This window comes from Euleptes europaea, chromosome 10, assembly GCF_029931775.1.
Source record: "Euleptes europaea isolate rEulEur1 chromosome 10, rEulEur1.hap1, whole genome shotgun sequence".
NCBI classification, from domain to species: domain Eukaryota; kingdom Metazoa; phylum Chordata; class Lepidosauria; order Squamata; family Sphaerodactylidae; genus Euleptes; species Euleptes europaea.
The window spans coordinates 80,672,084-80,692,214 of record NC_079321.1 but is presented as its reverse complement, the minus strand read 5'-3'; the positions used below and the strand labels follow the sequence as shown (position 1 = coordinate 80,692,214).

General features: G+C 44.4%; 1 protein-coding gene across 1 annotated transcript in view; it reads left to right on the top strand.

Annotated features, from left to right (window-relative positions):
- Nucleotides 1-20,131, top strand: part of SGK1 (serum/glucocorticoid regulated kinase 1) — a 140,860-nt gene that overhangs the window by 62,933 nt on the left and 57,796 nt on the right. The window contains exon 2 of the mRNA XM_056856410.1: nt 9,630-9,845. Within this exon, the coding sequence (XP_056712388.1) occupies nt 9,630-9,845 (216 nt within the window). The remainder of the gene's footprint in view (nt 1-9,629; nt 9,846-20,131) is intronic.

Here is a 20,131-nt window from a genome sequence, read left to right as displayed (position 1 = left end):
TATCTATCACACAGTAATATCAATTATACCATCCTGGTCTCATCCACTCACTCATCCTGCAGTGTGATATATGCCATCATATGTCAACAATAAACATCTTATGTTTGTCCTAACAAGTCAGTCACTATGTAAAAGCATAAATTGATATAAATCTGACATTTAAAATTGCAATATTCAGAAACCAATGGGGAACATTTTATTCTGCCGGGACACTCAGTTTCTGACCTGGAAGTCCTCATCCTTCAAAAATGACTTCAAAGGGAGACTCCAGTCGGAAATCTTATCTTACTATAAGCATTAGCATTCATCACAAAACCTACTATTCTTCACCCATTGTAGGTGTTAACTGGCGTAATATAATGAGTAAACATCTCTGTATTATTCTTTATTAGATTTGAATTTTATATATCATTTCACACTGTACTTCCTGCAATTCTTGGCTCCGTTGTTCTGCAGTTTGTTTGATTTTTATAACTCTACATAACGTGGCACCCTGACCTGGATGGCCCAGGCTGGTCCGATCTTGACACATCTCAGAAGCCAAGCAGCATCAGCCCTGGTTACTTTTTGGATGGGTAGACCACCAAGAACATCTAGGGTCGCTACATAGAGGTAGGCAATGACAAACCATTTCCGTTCACCTCTTGCCTTGAAAACCTTATGGGGTGGCCATAAGTCAGCTGTGACTTGACTGCGCTTTCCACCACCACCACTATATAACATAGCTGCATACCCATTGCCTGTGAAGACATCCATGAAAACATATGCTGGGGGGTGGGGGAGATTGTGTTAATCTTTAAGGTGCCACAAAATTCTAATTTATTTTTGTGTTACAGAATATTATGGCTACCCCTCTGGAATTATTATCGTGGGTGGTGCATGTTGTGAATCCACTGCATAACTGCTTCACAACAATACAAACAGTTCAGATAGAACTAACCAGCAGTTACAAGGACTTCCTTACATAAAGTTAAGTTCTATTGTTCTAATGAGGATTAATCAGAGTTTTCCCCTCAATAGTTTGACACAGAATGGCCATTTATGCAGGGTCAATTTTGATGCTCGCTCAAAGCTGATTTTTTAAAATGCGACCTTTAAAATGCTTATTCACGATCCCGACGCAAAAGGAGAAACTTCACCCACCCCCATTCGCCTGCTCCTTTGTTCATTCCATTAGCAACCTCCGTTTGCATAGCTAACGCGAAGCTGTGAATTTTGCATGCTTCTTTGTGGGGATTCTTCACAGCAAGGGCGGAGCAAACACAAAAGGTCACGTTAAAGGGACTCTTAAGAAATGCAAAGTAGGTATGTGCCGGCTTTGCAGTCACTTCCTGAATGACGGTTCAGCGTGCAAAACTAAAAAAAAGCTGCAGGGCACTTCAGCCTGGAACGTGCTGCTAATTTCCAAGCATAAATGGCCTATGAGTACTTTCAGTGGTAGATTCAGCAGTAATATAGCAGTAGCCCCTTCTCAAAAGCACTCAGTTCAAGTGCAGCTGTAGTAATTTCCCTCCAGATATCTGTTTGTGGTGCTCATGCAACAAATTACAGTCAGTACTTTTCCTTGGAGCTTCAAGTCTACACTCGAAATGCTTTTGGATAAATATCAGTGTTAAATTATCCACTTTTTCCATTGTGCATTCCAGTAATAATAGGTGCATGTTTTCCTGAATTGTTTAAGATAACTATAATACAAGGTAGGTTTCATTTTGGAAAGCTGCCAGGACTGCTCACAAGTATACCAAGCACTCATTATCTCCACCTTCACAAGGCAAGAGTTTTGACATTAGTTCAACTGCCAGGAAGTTACAGCCAAGTTCAGCCTTAAAAACTCTTTTGTGGGTTATGGGGTTCATTTGGAGCCACTCACAGGGCTGAAACCTAAACTACTTCTACTAAAGCAACAAACCACATAGGGCCTGGCAGAATACATGTGAACCTGAACCTTGCCTAATCAAACATTGGCAAATTAGGTTCTGCTGATTCCAGCAATAGCATAGGTAAATCTATTTAGAATAATAGAGTTGGAAGGGACCACCAGGGTCATCTAGTCCAACCCCCTGCACAATGCAGGAAATTCACAACTACCTCCCCCATACACCCCCAATGACCCCTACTCCATGCCCAGAAGATGGCCAAGATGCCCTCCCTCTCATCATCTGCCTAAGGTCATAGAATCAGCATTGCTGACAGATGGCCATCTAACCTCTGCTTAAAAACCTCCAGGGAAGGAGTGCTTACCACCTCCTGAGGAAGCCTGTTCCACTGAGTAACCACTCTGTTAGAAAATTCTTCCTGATGTCTGACAGAAACTCTTTTGATTTAATTTCAACCCGCTGGTTCTGGTCCGACCTTCTGGGGCAACAGAAAACAACTTGGCACCATCCTCCATATGACAGTCCTTCAAGTACTTCAATATGGTTATCATATCCTCTCTCAGTCTTCTTCTCTTCAGGCTAAACATACCCAGCTCCTTCAACCTTTCCTCATTGGACTTCGTCTCCAGACCCCTCAACATCTTTGTTGCCCTCCCCTGGACACGTTCCAGCTTGTCTACATCTTTCTTAAATTGCGGTGCCCAAAACTGAACACAATACTCTAGGTGAGGTCTAACCAGAGCTGAGTAAGGCGATACCATCACTTTGCATGATCTGGACACTATACTTCTGTTGATATAGCCCAGGATCCCATTTGCCTTTTTAGCTACCGCATCACACTGCTGACTCATGTTCAGTGTTTGGTCTACTAAGACCCCAAGGTCCTTTTCACACATGCTTCTGCTAAGACAAGTATCCCCCATCGTATAATTATGCATTTGATTTTTCCTACCTAAATGCAGAACTTTACATTTATCTCTGTTGAAATGCATCTATTAATTTTAGCCCAATTCTCCAGCCTGTCAAGATCATCTTGTATCTTGGCTCTGTCTTGTACCAAATTTGCTGTGTGTGTTAAGTGCCGTCGAGTCGCTTCCGACTCATGGCGACCCTATGAATGAAAGTCCTCCAAAATGTCCTATCTTTGACAGCCTTGCTCCGATCTTGCAAATTGAGGGCTGTGTAAGCTCTAGCCCTGCGGCAAACCATAAACAGATTTCAGCAGACGGCAAATCCACGAAAGCAGTTTTATTGGTTAGAATCAACAGGTTTCAGAAGCCATATTCAAAAGGACACTAGTAAGGGTCAAAGGCAAGGCACACAGCATATATGGGAGAGCAGGAAGGAGCACTTGGGGATTCCCACAGTATGGGAATCTATGAAGACTAAACACAGGGTTTAGACTGGCCTTGGACAGAATAGCACAAAAGCTCCTGGAAGCAGCACAACAATACTATCACATACCATCCTCATGGCCTGCTCCTGACATTCTGCCCCCCTAAAGACCCCCCTTCACCCTCCCAGCATGGGTTTATGAGGGTAGACAGCATGGAATTCTTGTACCAAGCGGGGGGCGGAGACATCACAGGCGCGCACCCATTCATCCTGGGCGGGACCAAAATGTTTCCAGCGGACCAGGTATTGAAGGGTACCGTAGCGAATGCGAGAATCCAGTATTTTAGCTACTTCAAAATGTTCCTTCCCCACCCCCCACCATGTCAGGCGCTTCGGGTTGTGGCTCAGGATGCCATTTTTGGGAAGGAATGTACGGTTTTAAAAGACTGACCTGGAACACAGGATGAATTCTCCGTAGAGACTTGGGCAAGGAAAGTTCTACAGTCACTGGATTAATAATCCGGGAAATGGGGAACGGACCCATGTACTTGGCACTGAGTTTATCGCACGGGCGGGTGGATCGTAGGTTCTTGGTGGACAGATAGACGAGATCCCCCACCTTGCATTCCTTACCGGGGGAGCGATGTTTGTCAGCCTGAGCCTTGCTCTTTGGTTATAAGGCCCTCCTTTCACTTCCTAAATGAGTCTTTTTTATTTCTCAAGTCTTTAAAAAGCTGTTTATGGAGCCACCCTGGCCTCTTTAGGCTTCTCCCATTTTTCCTTCTCATATGAATGGTTTGTGATTGCGCCTTCAGTATTTCACTTTTAAGAAAGTACCACCCTTCTTGAACTCCCTTCTCCTGTAGTATTTCTGACCATGGGATTCTACCCAGCATAAGTTTAAGCTTGTTAAAATTAGCTCTCCTAAAGTCCAACCTATATGTCTGACTATATACAGTTTTTCCTTTCTCCAAGATTGTAAATTCCAAGATTACGTGGTCACTCCTACCCAGGGTGCCTACTACTTGAACCTCATCAATCAGTTCTTCCCTGTTGGTGAGAATCAAGTCTAAGATAGCAGATCCCCTTGTTTCCCTGTCCACTTTCTTAACTCTGACCTGCCTGCAAAATTTTAGATTATATTCACCCAGCTTGATTTTCAACAATTCCAGTTACAGCCCCAGATTTAAGAGTTTTGAGAACACGTTTGGGGAAAAGAAGGAACTCAGAGAGAAGGGATTTGCCAGGAAAATAGTTAACTATAGGAGGATTCAAGCAACTCTTCTGCTGCCCACCCATCCTCTCTGCAATTTCCCCCTGATACATGCCTGCTATTCCAACCAACATGAGGTGCATTTACCAATATAAATAGATCTCAGCCTTTGGTATTCTGAGTTCTGAAGTTTGCAGATTTTAGTGGCAGGAAGTGTGGTTGGTAGATAGGAGTCGACTGAACTTGTAAGGTACTAGAAGGCAGGATCCATGACTGCCAATGGGGGATGCAAGTGACCCTGCCTTCTGTTGGCCACTGGATCACCCAACGTATCTTTCTGTCTAGAAAAACAAGACGCGGTACTCTGATTCATCCGTGCCTGGATTCTGAGTGGTTTTGTAGTAAGCCAGGAACAGGACTGGCCCAGCTGCTGGACTTGAGAGAACCCATTATGCTGCTGGAAAGCTCATACATGTGTTTTTGTGAAGCTTCTGACAGCTCAGTTTGAGAAGCTCCAGTTTCAAATAATACGTGTCTTAAGCAGATACGAAAACCCACACTGAAAATGTATGAGAGTAAGGCTATTAAATGTCATCCAGATAAAGTTTTCATCTGGCCCAAGGCAGAATTAATAAGGCTCTGATCTAACCCATCGCAGCAAAAGCCAATACATATTGATACACACAATTCAGCATCTCTGATAACATGACTCAACTTGGACAATAAGTCCATCCAAGAAATATTTTTCTTACCAAGGCTATAATAGGTCAAAGCAACATCTGTGGGTTGCCTTTTAAAGCTGTACTTAACTATCACAGACTCAAATTTTGGCAAAATACATATAAAAACCTGCCACAGGTTTTTGTTGTTGTTGTTTATTTAAAAACAACAAAAATGAACAGCAGTTCTTGAAACAAGAAGTGCATTTTTTAAGTCTTAAGGCGAGAACCTCCCCCCCCCCCCAAGAATCAACAGAACAGTGAAAAACAGACTTTGTATCCTATCAAAGAATGTTGGAATTGTAAAAACAGAAGTTAGATCAAAAACACACTGGCGGTTGCAGCATCATGGAAAAACGATTTCAGTCGGTCTTCTACCCTGCGATCATGTGTGTTTTGTTGGAAAAGTGCAGACATTGTATGAGTCATGCGCCCCATCTGCAAGGGCTCACGGAGGGCTCAAAAGGACCGAGAACGGGATGAAACATCAAAGCAGCAACACTGTAAACCAATCAGCAGGAATGAGCAGTCCTGCAAAAAAACAAAAAACAACCTTATAGTGAAACCGTAGGAAAAGGACAAGCGCTCGTCCCCCCTGTGAGGATGAATCTCCATAATGGTTTGGTGTCCATAGAGAGGGCTGTTTTTACACTTTCCAAAAGATCTGCACAGAGCATTAAATTTGGACTTAGCAACTCATCTCAGAGTCACCAGCGGATCTTGCTTCTCAGAGTATTTGTTTACCAGGCATCCTGGGCAACCAGCTGCCAAGCTGTACTCTCAGAACTGATACAATAGGCAGGATGATTCATGAGACTGTTCATTTCCTATTCCAGGGCATGACTCTCACTATGCGTACATCCAAACAAACCTTCCCAGATTCTATGCTGACTGACCCCATAGGCAAAGCCAGAAAGTTCTTTGGTTGTGGGTCAATTTCTGAGACTGCATGCAAAGTACTATCATAAATCATCAAATGCTTGTCTCATGTATCAGTTCTGTAACCCTAGGAGGAAAAGGTCCAGTTTCACAGGCCCACCCAAGCTTGTGCCAGTGTATAAATTCAGAGAAGTTTAAAATGTACTTTACTGGTTTGATTTTCTGAACAAAAGATCAGTTCACTCCGGCCACTTTGGCAATTGGACTCTATGGCATTGAAGTCCCCCCCCTCCCCAAATCCCTCCCTCCACAGGCTTCGCCCCAAAAACCATCCACCGGCGGCAAAGAGGGACCTGGCAACCCTAAGTAAGTTCGTGTGGATTTTGGGTAAACAAGGCCTGTCGTCAGGTTTTGTCTTCAGTCCTCAAACCTCCTCGTGTTCACAAGTGATCTTATTGAGTTGCCTGTGGATTTTCATAACTGGATGCTTTCATTTCTAGAGAGCCAGCGTGGTGTGGTTTAGAATTTCAGACTACGATCTGGGAGACTCAGACTCAAATTCCTACTTTGCTATAGAGGTTTGCTGGGCAACTTTGGGCCAGCCACACACTCTCAGCCTAACCGACCTTATAGGGTTGTTGTGAGGATAAAATGGAGGCAATGATGCAGACCACTGTGGGTCCCCATTGGGGAGAAAGGCAGAGTATAAATGAAGCAAATAGATAAATAAATATTATTATTAAGGTTGCAGTTTACTCTTATCTGTATCCATAGAGATATATGAAGAAATACTGGGGGAGGAGGAGTCCTGGGAGAGTAAAGAACTGAAGGGCCTGCCTGTTGCATCCTTATGAAATCCCTTGACCAGTTAGATGGGGAACAGAGGTCTTCACACTGGCCCATGAGCTGGTGGGCTGGTGCCAGCATACCAAAGGCCTGGGGGTGGGGGTGGGGAGCCCCACCTCTTTATAATGGAGGCGAAATGTGTAGAAATGGCTTTTCATGGCATGGAGGTCGACACGCCACCTAGTAAACAGCATCCCATTAAGCCTCTGTTAAAAGGACAGGACATTTTTCTTCAGGTAGCTGGCAACTCAAGCTGGTGCCGTGGCTGGGTGGATGAGCAAAGATTCAGCCTCGGCTAACTAGGCTGCTGCTGATTTTGCTCTGGTTTTCCTCATGAGCAGCTCCTTTCAGCTACAAGAGTCCTGCTGCTGCTGGTAAGGAGGGGAGAAATGTGAGCTTTAATTTGCTGTTCTGTGGTGTTGAGTACAGCTTTTCCAAATGGGTTGGGTTTTTTTGATCGACTTCGGGTTTTCTTTGGTTTCCCCCTGGGGTTTTTCTGACTCTTGTGAGACCACTTTTATGCCAATGTTTTTTTCTGGAAGCCAATTTTGAGTCACCTTTTTCCTAGTGCGTAATGTTCCTATTAGTTTTCTTTGTCCCACCCACCTCCAGCCCACTTTTCATTGAGTAGACCGTCATCATCATTAAACCACTCCCCCTCCCCCCCAGGGGAGATATTTCATTTTTTTAAAAAAAAAGGGTCCTTAAAAAGCGATATAATGCTGCAGTGACACCATGATATTTTACGCAGGTTCTCTGAATTCCCACCTTTCATTTTTAAAAAGCTAGTCTCTAGCTCTTTCCCTATGTGGAGATCTGCCTTTTTCCTTATATCTCCATGAGGGAAGGTGACAAAGACTTACTTTTTAAAAATGAAAACTCGGTATTCAGAGAACCAGTTGAACATTATATCATTATTTTAGGGCCATTAAAAAAATTGGGGGGGAAGTATTCTACCACCGCCAAAAATGACACCGATGACAACAGCACCCTCCCTTGAAAATTGTCATTATTTAAACCATGTGCAGAAGAAAATAACCTGACTCCACAACTGTAAAAATGCTCAGAGGGGCAGACATGTGAAAGAACTCTGCCCAAACTGATTCCAGTGCATGTGGATTCACTCTCAATAGAATTAGGAGTAACTCCGATGTGCTACTTCTCCTCACTGCTGGATGATCTGTTCAGTTTGCTTGTTTATCCTTTTAGTTTTGGTTTAGTAAGATCAGACTAGTCAGTGCATTAATTGTATATTTGTGGAGTATGAACTCGGTCACCTGCCAGTTGGGTTCACATCCTGCTGGCCAGTTTTGAGAAGGGAGCCAATAGTTTGGCAAGCTGTTATGATGTGCCCAAATGAATGCAGTTTAATCCAGTTTACACAATGGCAGTGCTTTCTCTTAGCAACTGCCCTTTCACCTCCTGTCTGCCACCGTCACCTCCAAATTTTAAAAAAGAAATAGAAAGAAAGAGAAAAAAACAGTTTGGGATTTGTGAGTTGAGAGTTACTACTTAGTTGTTGCCTTCAGTGTGCCTTCAGTGTGCCTTCAGTGTCTGCCCATATCAACTTGCCTGAGATAAATGAATGAGGCCTTTGTGTGGGAATCTGCTTGTCAATTGAGTTGTGTGGGTCACAGTAAATGGCTTTAATCTTGAAGAGAACTGAGAGGGGAAGAAATGTGCCCTCTACTACAAACAACATGCAAAGTACTCCTACCTCGCTGGTAATTCTGAGGCCCCTTTCATTACCTTCCCCACAAATTCATGGCTTGTTCACTGCTGTAGGGAAGTAAAGGGTTGAACATTTGGACAAACTCAGTGGAAAGTACAGCAGTTTAAAGATACTATTGTTGATTAAAATAGTTTGTGAATCACAAAATAAATAAGCCAAATGTGCAAGTGAGAGAGATGAGATCATGAAAATCTGCTGCAGTTTTTAAATTTAGCATAATATCATGACGTGTCATAAAACAAAACATTACTGAAGACAGGCCAGTGGATGAGGTACTTACAACAGGTACTTTCTAACAAGACAGTTAACTGTTGTCAAGAGTGGGTTGCCAACAAAATGGAAAGTAACAAAGAAATTATGAAAGAGAGCAATTTAACATGAAAGCACCAAATAGAATTGCATCTCATAGTAGTTACTTGTAAAATGTCTGTTTGGAGTTCTGTAAAGTTCAGTGTTGGTAGGGTGCTTCCACCTGGGATTTTCCCCCACATGGCCAGCGGAAAGTCCCACAGTATTTGAGAGCATGCAGACAATAACTTGCCCAATCCAAGCATGACTTCTCTAGTTCCTGTATCTTCCCCCTTTTAGCAAGATCAAAAATAAGCCACCTTTGATCTGGTACATAGAAGAAACAGAAGAATGGCTGTGGATGGAGGCTATGGGGAAGGGGCAGCAAATATGAAAGGCCCCCAGTAACTGATTTTCATTAGGTTTGCACATATAGAAGTTGGCAGCCCCAGTTGGGGCAGCTGTCCATGGACGTGGCTCCCACCAGATCCCACCCTTCTTGCTGCTGCTGCTGTAGTAGTGGCATGTTTTCATTCCCTCATTATGGAAACAGCCTGACCGTTGTTGATCTGCACTTACTGGCTCTTCCTCAATCTCATCTCAGCTATTCAGGCTTATATTTCCTTTAAAGCCAAGTCCAAATTCTATTAATCACAACGGAATTATCAGGGTTTGTTCAGAATGAAGATTTCCATTATCATAAAATGGAAACTACCAACATCTTGTTTTTGTGTTTTTAGGTACGGAGATGGATTAAAAGTCCAATGGTTAGCATGGAAAAGCATCAGTCAAGCAGCCTCAAATACCCAGGGTCCACTGTGATGCATATACCTCAAGGGGAACCTGAAATTGAGTCTCCGTTGTGCCAGATGTGCTTCAGTGACCATGCTTTTCAAAGAGGGATTGTCCCTCAGGACACCGAGTCATGTTCCTGGGAAGGCCACAGAAACTGCAAAGTAAGCAAGTCCCTTCCTTGCATATTATCTACACTGACACACCATACATGGATCTCTACAGCTTGACACTTACAACCAGTTGTGTGTTCACTCAAATGTCCTGTATGTGTCCCATGATTCCTAACTCTAATAAGTGTAGCATCCCCTCCCCCTGACATGTTAATAAACAACACCAGAGACCTATAAAACAAAAATCCCCCCCCCCCGATCATTCTTTTTGTAATCTTCACAGTAACCACAGGCCTTGCGCTGTTCCATCCAAATGAATTGGCAGCCCCTGTTCTTGGCATAAAAATAGTCATCCAAACTGTGTTCCTGTAGAAGTATTCTTTATTCAAGTAATAATTAAATTGTAGAATTAATGGACACAGTGGACATAGTGGACATACTGATGGACAAAATCACAGGTGGCTTTAAATTAGATAGATTCATGGAAGATAGGCCAATCAATATGTGATTAAAGGGAACCTCCTTATACAGAGGTAGCAAACCTTTGAATACCAGTGCTAGGAGGCAACAGTGGGGAAATGGAAAATCTATGCCATGGTTGTTGGCCGCTCCAGGGCAGTGGATTGGCCACTGTTTTGAAATAGGATGCTGGACTAGATAAAACACACTTGATTGACCTAGCAGGGTTTATATTTTCATGTCCCTACACATTCCGTTAAAAAAATGTGGTACATGCTGAAGTGTACCTATGGTTTTAGGAAAATACCTTAGACTAAACTTGATAATATACTGTGCTAAGCTTTCCAAAAAGGAAGAATGGTATGTAAATTTCATAAAATAAACAAAACATCTGCTTGAAAAGAAAGTGCTAATAGTCCAGTTAAGATGTAAAGTTTTTAAATGTATTCCAGTGTTATAAAGAAAACCACCATTCATGGAAAAGGGTTTCCGATTGGGAGTGCAATGAAACCTAGACACCAGGCACTATAATTAATATTATGAAGCCATTGCCTTCAAGCCAAGTAAGGCAGACAACTCTCCAGATTTCGTTGTGGGCCTTTTTGTCAAGGTGCCTGACAATAATAAAGGTGACTTGGAAGAAGAAATAGCAAGAGAGAAAAAGATAAAACAGATGCCTGTAATGGAAGGTAATTCTCCTGCAAAAGCCAGACTAGGATTATTAATTTTTTCCAAATACAAACTTTTAACAAAACAAGTGAAGCATAAAGGATGCTTGTAAAAATGATTTTCCCTGTTGTAAATCATAGTCCTGCCTGTACAAGTATATTTGAAATGCCCTCAGTAACTGATTTCCATTAGGTTTGCACATTCATTCATATGGAATAGATTTACCTGAATGAAGGCTTTGCTAAAGTGCAGAAGAATTGCTCATGGAGGATCGGTAGATAAGGTTAAAGTGATTGACGTGGTATTTAAACTTTAAGTACTCAAGACATCTTTTACACACAGAGGAGTAGGAAGTATTTCCCCTTTGTGTAACCCTATACTGATGGGGAGTTGAGGGAGTCAGAGAGCTGTGTGGCCCAGCCAATTGCAAGGTTGTTTCCCACCCAATGAGCTTTTTGCAGAGAGTTCTGATTGGGGTGGAATTGATTCGAGTGACCTTGGTATTCACACCTGTACCACTGATCTGTAGGACAGCAAATGGAAAGCAGCCCCCATTTACTCAGTGTGTGTAGGAAGGATATTAGGGAGGGTGCTGACCAGAAGGAAACATTGCACTATCAGCCCAAAACAGAAATGTTACAGAGGGCGTTTTTTATAAAGCGATTAGAACTGTAGTATAATGGAGCAGTTGGAGGACTCTTTTATAAGGGAATAGGATGGTAGACTATTGCAATGTTTACTGTATCTATGACCTTGCTTTTAATGCATTGTAATCCACTTTCTGCATTTTGGTATGTCATGCCTTAGACAGTTTTCTATTTGTGTTGTTTTCGGATTCTGGAAGCCTAGTCATATTGCTGTGGTACTAGATCTCTTGTGCTGTCTGATTGAATTGTTTTCTATATCTTGTAATCCACCCTGAGTTTTACTGAGAAAGGTGGGCTATAAATAAAATAAAATAAACACCAGCATGGATGAAATATTTACACACTTCCCAATGGTGCGGGATATGGTTGTGCATATCGATATACCAGAACTGAAAATAAACCTGAAATTAGCCGTTCTGGCAATATTCAGGTTTTGGGTAGACCAAATACCAAAACCTGGAAATCTGCCCAAAGCCAAATAGGTGATTCCTGAAAAAGCCGAATAATAATTCGGCGTTGTCTGGTTTGGCTATTTGCCTTTGCTCAGACGCACGGGTTATTTAAAAGATGGGTCTCACCAAGTCCCGTCCAGAGGGATATACCCTCCAACTAAAAAGAAGCAGCTTCAACAGCTGCTCACACCCCAGGCTTCCAAAGGAGACTCCTTCACCCGCACAGAACAGCCCCCGTGGTCGAGACTTCGGCTGGCTCCAATATCACTACCACCACCCCTGAAAACCTGCTCTTAAATGGAAGGTCGCCCTGAGTAGAGGCTTCATTTCCCGGCACCATGACCATCTCTTGAAATCAGATTTGTTATGATCATAATAAAGGACTGCAAATGCCTGGAGGATGGGGGCGACCTTTTTTCTGTCCCATAAAATTGGACTCCCTGTCCCAAAGTTCACCAAACTTTGACCATCTAAGGAGAGTCCCTTGTAGCTATGCTGCAAATTTGGTGATTCTATCTCTAAAAATGCCCCCACAGGAGCTTTGGGAAAAATCCCCATAGACTATAATGGACCCAGGTTTTTTTCCCCCTGAAAACCTGGAAATAAGCTGAATACCCATATTTACCAGTATGGGTATTTGGCTTATTCTGGGGTTACCCCCCCCCAAAAAAAATCAGGCCCAATAATCCCAAACCCAAAATTGCCTGAAAAAAAAATTTTTTTTTTGCACGGCCCTAGTGTGGGGTAACACCATGTGGAAATGGCTACCAGGCCACTCTGTGTATATGTGTTCAGGGGGACTCGTTTTCCTTTGTTGTGCTGCCTAGATTTGTTGTGCTGCCTAGACAGGGGCAGGTTACTAGGGGAGTGCATTTGGAAAGTAACTAATTGAAAGGCAAGGCAAACACAACAGTATTTTTAACTTCAGAAAGGCACTAATTCAAATGAAGTTACCTTTGCTTTTTACTAAATAGGCCATTTTTGGTCTGTGATATCTGCACTGTACTTTACTTTTCTATTTCCTGGGGGCTATGAGGGATAGGGAAAAGAAAAGTGCCTGACAGCTGTGACATCCAACCCGAATACTTAACCCATGATCACCCAGTACCCTCATATATCCAGGAGCACTCTTGGCCAGAGCCTGAGTACAAGACTGGGCAAAAATGTTATTTGCAACATGCTTTAGAAGGCAGTTTGATTGAGGGGCAGGGGATACAGGTAGAAATTTGCATGGATTGTCCATGCAATCTTTGTATGTAGGCAGAGATTTTGTCTGCAGCTATGAAAGGTGTAAGGGATGCTAGCTGGGTTTGTGGGAGGTGGGGGCAGAGGCGGGGACAGGCAAAGCCTAAGATGCTCCATATTGGGCTTCTGCCTTCCAACAGTAAAATAAAGAAAGGCACACCACACACAAGGTGAGGTAAGAAAAGGATGAGATCTCTGTATATAGGAAGATTTCTCCCCTCATTTAAAAGCAGCCCTGGAGGACTACTTATGAGTGACTGTCCATTTATATGTAAAGACTGGGTGGGAATTGGTCCAACCCTTTTGCATCTCAGCATGCAGATGGAAGGAGATAAAATCAGTTCTCTCCCCTGCCCTATCTTACTATACACCTGCTCTTACTATACACCTGCTCTTTTGATGTCCAAGTAGGCCCACCAGCTGTTAGCTAGATACCAGGAAGCAAATGAAATCTGGCATGCTCTGTCTGGAAGAAGCATACTCTGTCTGGGAGGCGCTCGTGCACATTTGCCACTGGATTAAGTCCTTTGGCTCTGAGTCAGCATTAGCAGTTAAAGTGTGCAACCTCTCTCACTCTCCACACCGACCGGCAAATTTACTTTCAAAATGAAAGCCAGCAGCGCATTACATAACAGGGGTAATAGTAAGTAACCTAGTTTTAAAAGAGCTGGCAAAACAAGTCTGAAGACCAGTGTTGTGTTTAGCTGAATGTAGGTGTATTTTGTATCTCTCAGAACTTGCTACGCAGCTCTTGGATTAGAATGGAAATGTATAAGTCCTTTATAATACACTTTCTCAGATCAGTGTAATGATAGCCATCATATTTTTTTCTTACTTTCTCATAAAAACATACATTTGTAAAAGTACACCATTTGTAAGTGATGCTTGGAAGGAATAGAAAAACACTCTATTGTTAAAGGGTGTTTTGCATTCCAATGTTATTTGGTCTATGAAGTGGTTTATAAAGTGGTTTGTTAAACAAGGGATTCCTTCACTGTGGCCAAAATATGGTCCAAGGCCCTGTATGATACCACAGCCTGTGATTTCAGAGAAGGGGAGCCAGTGGCAGCCAAGAGGCATGATGATTGGGGAGTTTCTTAACTTAGCAAAGACACAAAGACCCACTGTGACAAGGTGTGAGCACTTGCCCTATCGAGAACCACTAACCACAGCAGGAGACGAAGTTGTCCAAAGAAGTTGGTTTAATGGTAGCATAGGTAAACAGAGCCTAGAGAACCCAAGACAGCAATGGAAGAAACTGGCATGCACTTGATAATATAAAAGCATTGAAAAAAGCATTCAGCAGTACATGAGATTATTTTGAACACATTGCAAACAGTACAGAGGCGCCGCTGCTCCCACGGACATCTGCAAGCTTCAAAGGGAACAGGAATGCAAAACAGTCCTTGAAGGAGAGTCTGTGAGAAAACGAAACTATCTGAGACACAGGCCTGACATTTTGCTCCCCTTAGGGCCCCCTCCCGTTCTGCAAGGGGGATGGTTTATGGGGGTAGGCGGTGTGGAAGGCGTGCACTAAGTGTGGGGCGGAGACATCTCGTGCACGAACCCATTCATCGTAGGCAGGGGGTAAGTGTTTCCAATGAATCAGGTACTGCAGAGAGCCGTGACGCACATGAGAGTCCAAAATCTTTGACACTTCAAAATGTTCTTCCCCCACCATCACAGGCTGCTCAGGAGGCGGTTCCGGGTGCCAATCTGAGGTGGCAACATGAGGCTTGAGGAGACTGACATGGAAGACAGGGTGGATACGCCTCAAGGTTTTAGGGAGAGTCAGTTCCACAGTGACGGGGTTAATTATTCAGGCAATGGGATATGGCCCCACGTACCTGGCACTGAGCTTATTACATGGTCGGGTGGACTGTAGATTCCTGGTGGAAAGGTACACTAAGTCACCAATCTGAAAGTCTTTGCTGGGAGAGCGATGCTTATCTGCTTGAGCTTTATATTTGCGTTTGGCCCTGTCCAAGTTCTTTATTAGCCAGGGCCAGGTGGTGTGGATAGCTCGAGTCCAAGAGGCTACATCAACATTTCCCTCCTCCCCCGTCATATCTACACAACCAATAGGACCGAAATCTTGACCATACACAGCGTAGAAAGGACTAAAGCCTGTAGATTGATGCACAGCATTATTGTAAGCATATTCAGCAAAAGGTAATAGTTCAACCCAATCATCTTGGTGATAATTGACATAACAACGTAAATAACACTCCAATACAGCATTGACACGCTCAGTTTGCCCATCCGTTTGGGGGTGATAAGCACTAGACAAACCCTGTTCCACCCCCACCAACTTGAGAAAGGTTTTCCAAAATTTAGCCACGTAGGTACTTCCGCGGTCGCAAATTATCTTACACGGAAAGGAATGTAGACGGAAAACATGTGACACAAAAAGGCGGGCCAACTTGGGGGTGGAGGGTATACCCGCACACGGAACCAAATGTACCTGTTTGGAAAACAAGTCAGTAATAACCCATAGTACAGTTTTCCCTTCACTGAGTGGGAGGTCGGTCATGAAATCCATGGCAATCACTTCCCAGGGTCTGGTGGGAACTTCCAGTGGTTGTAACAGTCCCGGGGGCTTGCCTTGGGACCGTTTGACAGTGGCACAAATGGGACAGCTGCGAACAAAGGAATCCACATCAGTACGCATGCCCACCCACCAAAATTGCCTGCACAACAAGTGAAGGGTTTTTAGGAAACCAAAGTGCCCTGCCGTTTTAGCCTCATGGGCTAATTGCAGGATCTCTCTCCGAAGTATTTTAGGCATGTACAGTTTTGAGTCTTTGTACCAACAACCACCCCGTTCAAGCAGGCCTGGGGGTAGTGTCTGAGCAGTGCGCTTAGCTAGGCATTGAGTATGAACGGAGTCCAGGAAGGAGTGGGATAGGATCACCCCCCCTGCAGAGGAGGGTGAATCAGGAGCCGTCGGCAGTGGCGATGGAGTGGGGGGGGGACCGGTTGATGTGGGGCGCTGGTGATAGGCGGCGCGGGTGGGTCTAGTGAGAGAGTCGGTTCTTTTTTGTCCGACACTCTGCTGTCCACTGCTTGGGTCTGGGACTGGAGCAGAGTTTGGGACCGAGTCTTTACAGCTAGAACGGGTAGAGCTCCTCTGTGCGCCGGGGTGAATAAGGAGTCCATAGGACGGTCGATCTTTACTGGATATTGGGGAAGCCTGGAAAGAGCACAGCTAGCACGTTTTGCTTTCCAGGCACATGTTTAAGTACAAAACGGAATTGAGCGAAGAAGTCAGCCCAACGTTGTTGTTTTGCGGACAGTTTGTGGGTCCCTGTGAGGGCTTCTAGATTTTTGTGATCGGTCCAGACTTCAAAGGGGACCCTGGAACCCTCCAGAAATTGCCTCCATGTAGTGAGGGCATGATGAACGGCTGCCGCCTCCTTTTCCCAAATTGGCCAGTTCAGTTGAGCGTGCGCAAATTTCTTAGAAAAATAAGCACAGGGGTGAAGAAGACCGTCAGACCCCCTCTGCAGAAGAGCCCCCCCCCCCCATGGCCACATCAGACGCATCTACTTGCACAACAAACATTTGGTTTGGGTCGGGGTGCTGCAGTACAGGTTCAGAAGCGAAAAGCTGCTTGAGGGTTGCAAAAGCAGTTTGACATTGATCAGACCAATGCACCTTGGCAGTGGGCAACATAGCAGAGACCCCTTTACCCTTAGTTTTAAGAAGGTCGGTGATTGGCAGTGCCACTTGAGCAAAGTTGGGAATGAAACGGCGGTAGAAATTCGCAAAGTCTAGAAACTGTTGCACTTGTTTGCGGGTGGAGGGAGGAGCCCAATCAAGTACCGATTGTGCTTTAGCAGGGTCCATGCTGAGGCCCTGATGGGAAAATATGTATCCCAAAAAAGTTAATTGTTCTTGGTGGAACTCGCACCTAGACAACTTTGCATAGAGCTGATTATTACGTAGACATTGCAACACTTCTCTGACCAGAGTATTATGTTCATCCATGAATTTAGAGTAAATAAGGATATCATCAAGATAAACCACCACGCCCCAATATAATAAATCGTGGAGGATCTTGTTAATGAGTTGCATGAAGACCCCCGGGGCCCCTTTTAACCCGAAAGGCATCACTAGAAATTCATACATTCCGAAGCAGCTAGAGAAGGCTGTGAGGGGTTCGTCTCCATCATGAATCCGGACTCGGTAATAAGCCTCAACCAAGTCCAATTTGGTGAAAATACGCCCCTCTGGTAATTGTCCCAAGATGTCTGAGATCAATGGTATGGGGTAGGCGTTGGTTTGGGTAACTGCGTTGAGTTTTCGGAAGTCAATACACAAACGCAAGTCACCCTCCTTCTTACGGACAAAGAAAGCAAGGGCTGAGTTGGGGGCAGCTGACGGTCGAATGAACCCTCGAGCAAGATTTTTATCCAAAAAGTCTCGCAACACAGCACGTTCGGAAATGCTCATAGGGTAAATCTTGCTTTTAGCCACTTTGCAGTCTTTCACTACTTCAATTGCACAGTCTGTGGGACAGTGGGGGGGCAAGGCATCGCATTCTTTTACATCAAAAACATCTTCAAAGTCTCGGTATACCTAGGGTAATGGGGTCGGCAATAAAGCATTGGAGGTTAAGGCTGGGGCGGGTGGAAGTACAACCGCGACTTCACGCCAGTGCTGTTCACATTTAGGGTTGGTGTCAGGCTGTTATCTCGGTTTAGATGTTTTCTTTCGTTTCTCTGCTGAACCGTCCAGACTCCAAGGACGGCTTCACATACCAAAGCCTGGGAACGCCACTCCTGGGAAATAACGCTCTGTTTATGCTTTGTAATCTCCCGCCGTTTCTCTGCCTTATATTACCAAATGACGGGTAGGACAACTCATAGCTGTCATCTTATCCTCAATGCACTGTATTGCCTATTTGACCAGTAAAGCCATCTGCTTGGATTCTGATTGTCTCTGTGGTGATTTCTGGTTCGATGGGTCAAGAGCTCACATTAAATCATGAAGATCCACTATGACAGTCCGGTTTCAGCAGGAGATACTCCTCTAATATTATTAAAGGGCATACCAAGACATTTTTGACAGGTCAAGAGGGGGTTCCAGATTTAGGGCTGGGGAATTCCATTGATTATCCTCATCGGAAGAAGGAGAGCTGTCCCCCACTGGGGCACTTGTGATCCGGGACCCTACAGGGTCGATTGGTGCAGGAAGGTTAGACGATTGTCCGACGTGAAGTGCAGAGGGTGTGGGTCGTCCCGGCGCTGCGCTGCGGGTGGCCGCGGTGCCTCTGCGTTGAGGTCATCCCCGAGCCCGAGGCGGTACGCTTGGTCGAGTGGGTTCTGGACGTTGAGGGCAAGCCGCTGCAAAGTGACCCATTCCACCGCAAACGAGACAGGCCCCTCTCTGGAATCGAGACTCGCGGTCCAGAGGGAGTCGGGTTGGTCTCCGCGGGTTGGGAGTCGAAGGTTTGGTGGGCGGCTTTTGTCTGCCCTTCTCCTTGGTTCTATTTCAGACTAGCAAAACGAATCGCTGGCTGCTTTCAACTTCCTCGGTCAGTAAAATCCAATCTTCAAGGGTATCTGGGTCGCCTCGCATATAAGACCAGTTCAAAATGTCTGGGTGCAAAGCCTCACGAAAGTAGTGGATAAGGGTAGCTTCAGGCCAGTCCACTACCTTACTAGCGAGTCATTGGAATTCATCTGCAAATTCCCGAACTGGAGAGGAGCCTTGCCTGAGTTGCAAAAGTTCCGCTTTGGCTCTCTCCCCCATGAAAGGATCTTCAAAGCATCGACGCAAGGCGAACATAAAATTGTCGAGGGAGCGAATGGAGCGGGATCACGTATCAAACTGGAGAATCATCCAGTCAGCCGCTTTTTCCGTTAATAGAGAGGCAACGAAACGGACGCGGCTATCTTCGGTAGGGAAGAATTGTCTTTGCTCCCTCATATAACTATCCACATGATGCAAAAATCGGGGCAAGGTTTCCACAGAGCCATCATGCTGTCTTAATGTGAGCACTTGCCCTATTGAGAACCACTAACCACAGCAGGAGACAAAGTTGTCCAAAGAAGTTGGTTTAATGGTAGCATAGGTAAACAGAGCATAGAGAACCCAAGACAGCAATGGAAGAAACTGGCATGCACTTGATAATATAAAAGCATTGAAAAAAGCATTCAGCAGTACATGAGATTATTTCGAACACATTACAAACAGTACAGAGGCACCACTGCTCCCACGGACATCTGCAAGCTTCAAAGGGAACAGGAATGCAAAACAGTCCTTGAAGGAGAGTCTGTGAGAAAACGAAACTAACTGAGACACAGGCCTGACATTAGGTATGTTCTGTTTTGGGTCCCAACTATATTTGCAACAAGGGGATTTTGACCTAATTGGAATTACCGAAACATGGTGGGATGTCACTCAAGATTGGAATAGTAAGATTAAGGGGTACAACTCATTTAGAAGGGATAGACAGATAAGGAAGATGGCGTATTGAACACACGGAACGAGGTTTGCTCTCAATCGTTAAAATCTTAAGAAGTTTTAGCCAGCTGTTTTACTTATCCAAAGCCAGTTGGAGCCTTTCACCCTGCGTCTGAAGTTTTTAAAGTCGGATTGTGTGGACTTTGTTATTGTTGTCGCTGATGATGGTCGTTTCGCAGCTGTGTTCTTATTTGTCTTATCTGCCTGCCTGCTGAAACCTACCTACAGCCAGTCGAGTTGAGGTGGGGCTCATTAGGCAATTTAGCTACTGTATAGCTTTTTATAGCTTTTTTTTTTTTTTTTTTGAGCAGACTGTTTAGACCTTTTCTAGCAGATTGGTCCAATTAAGACCTTGGTAATTAAGATAAGCACATACCAGCCAGACTTGCAAGAG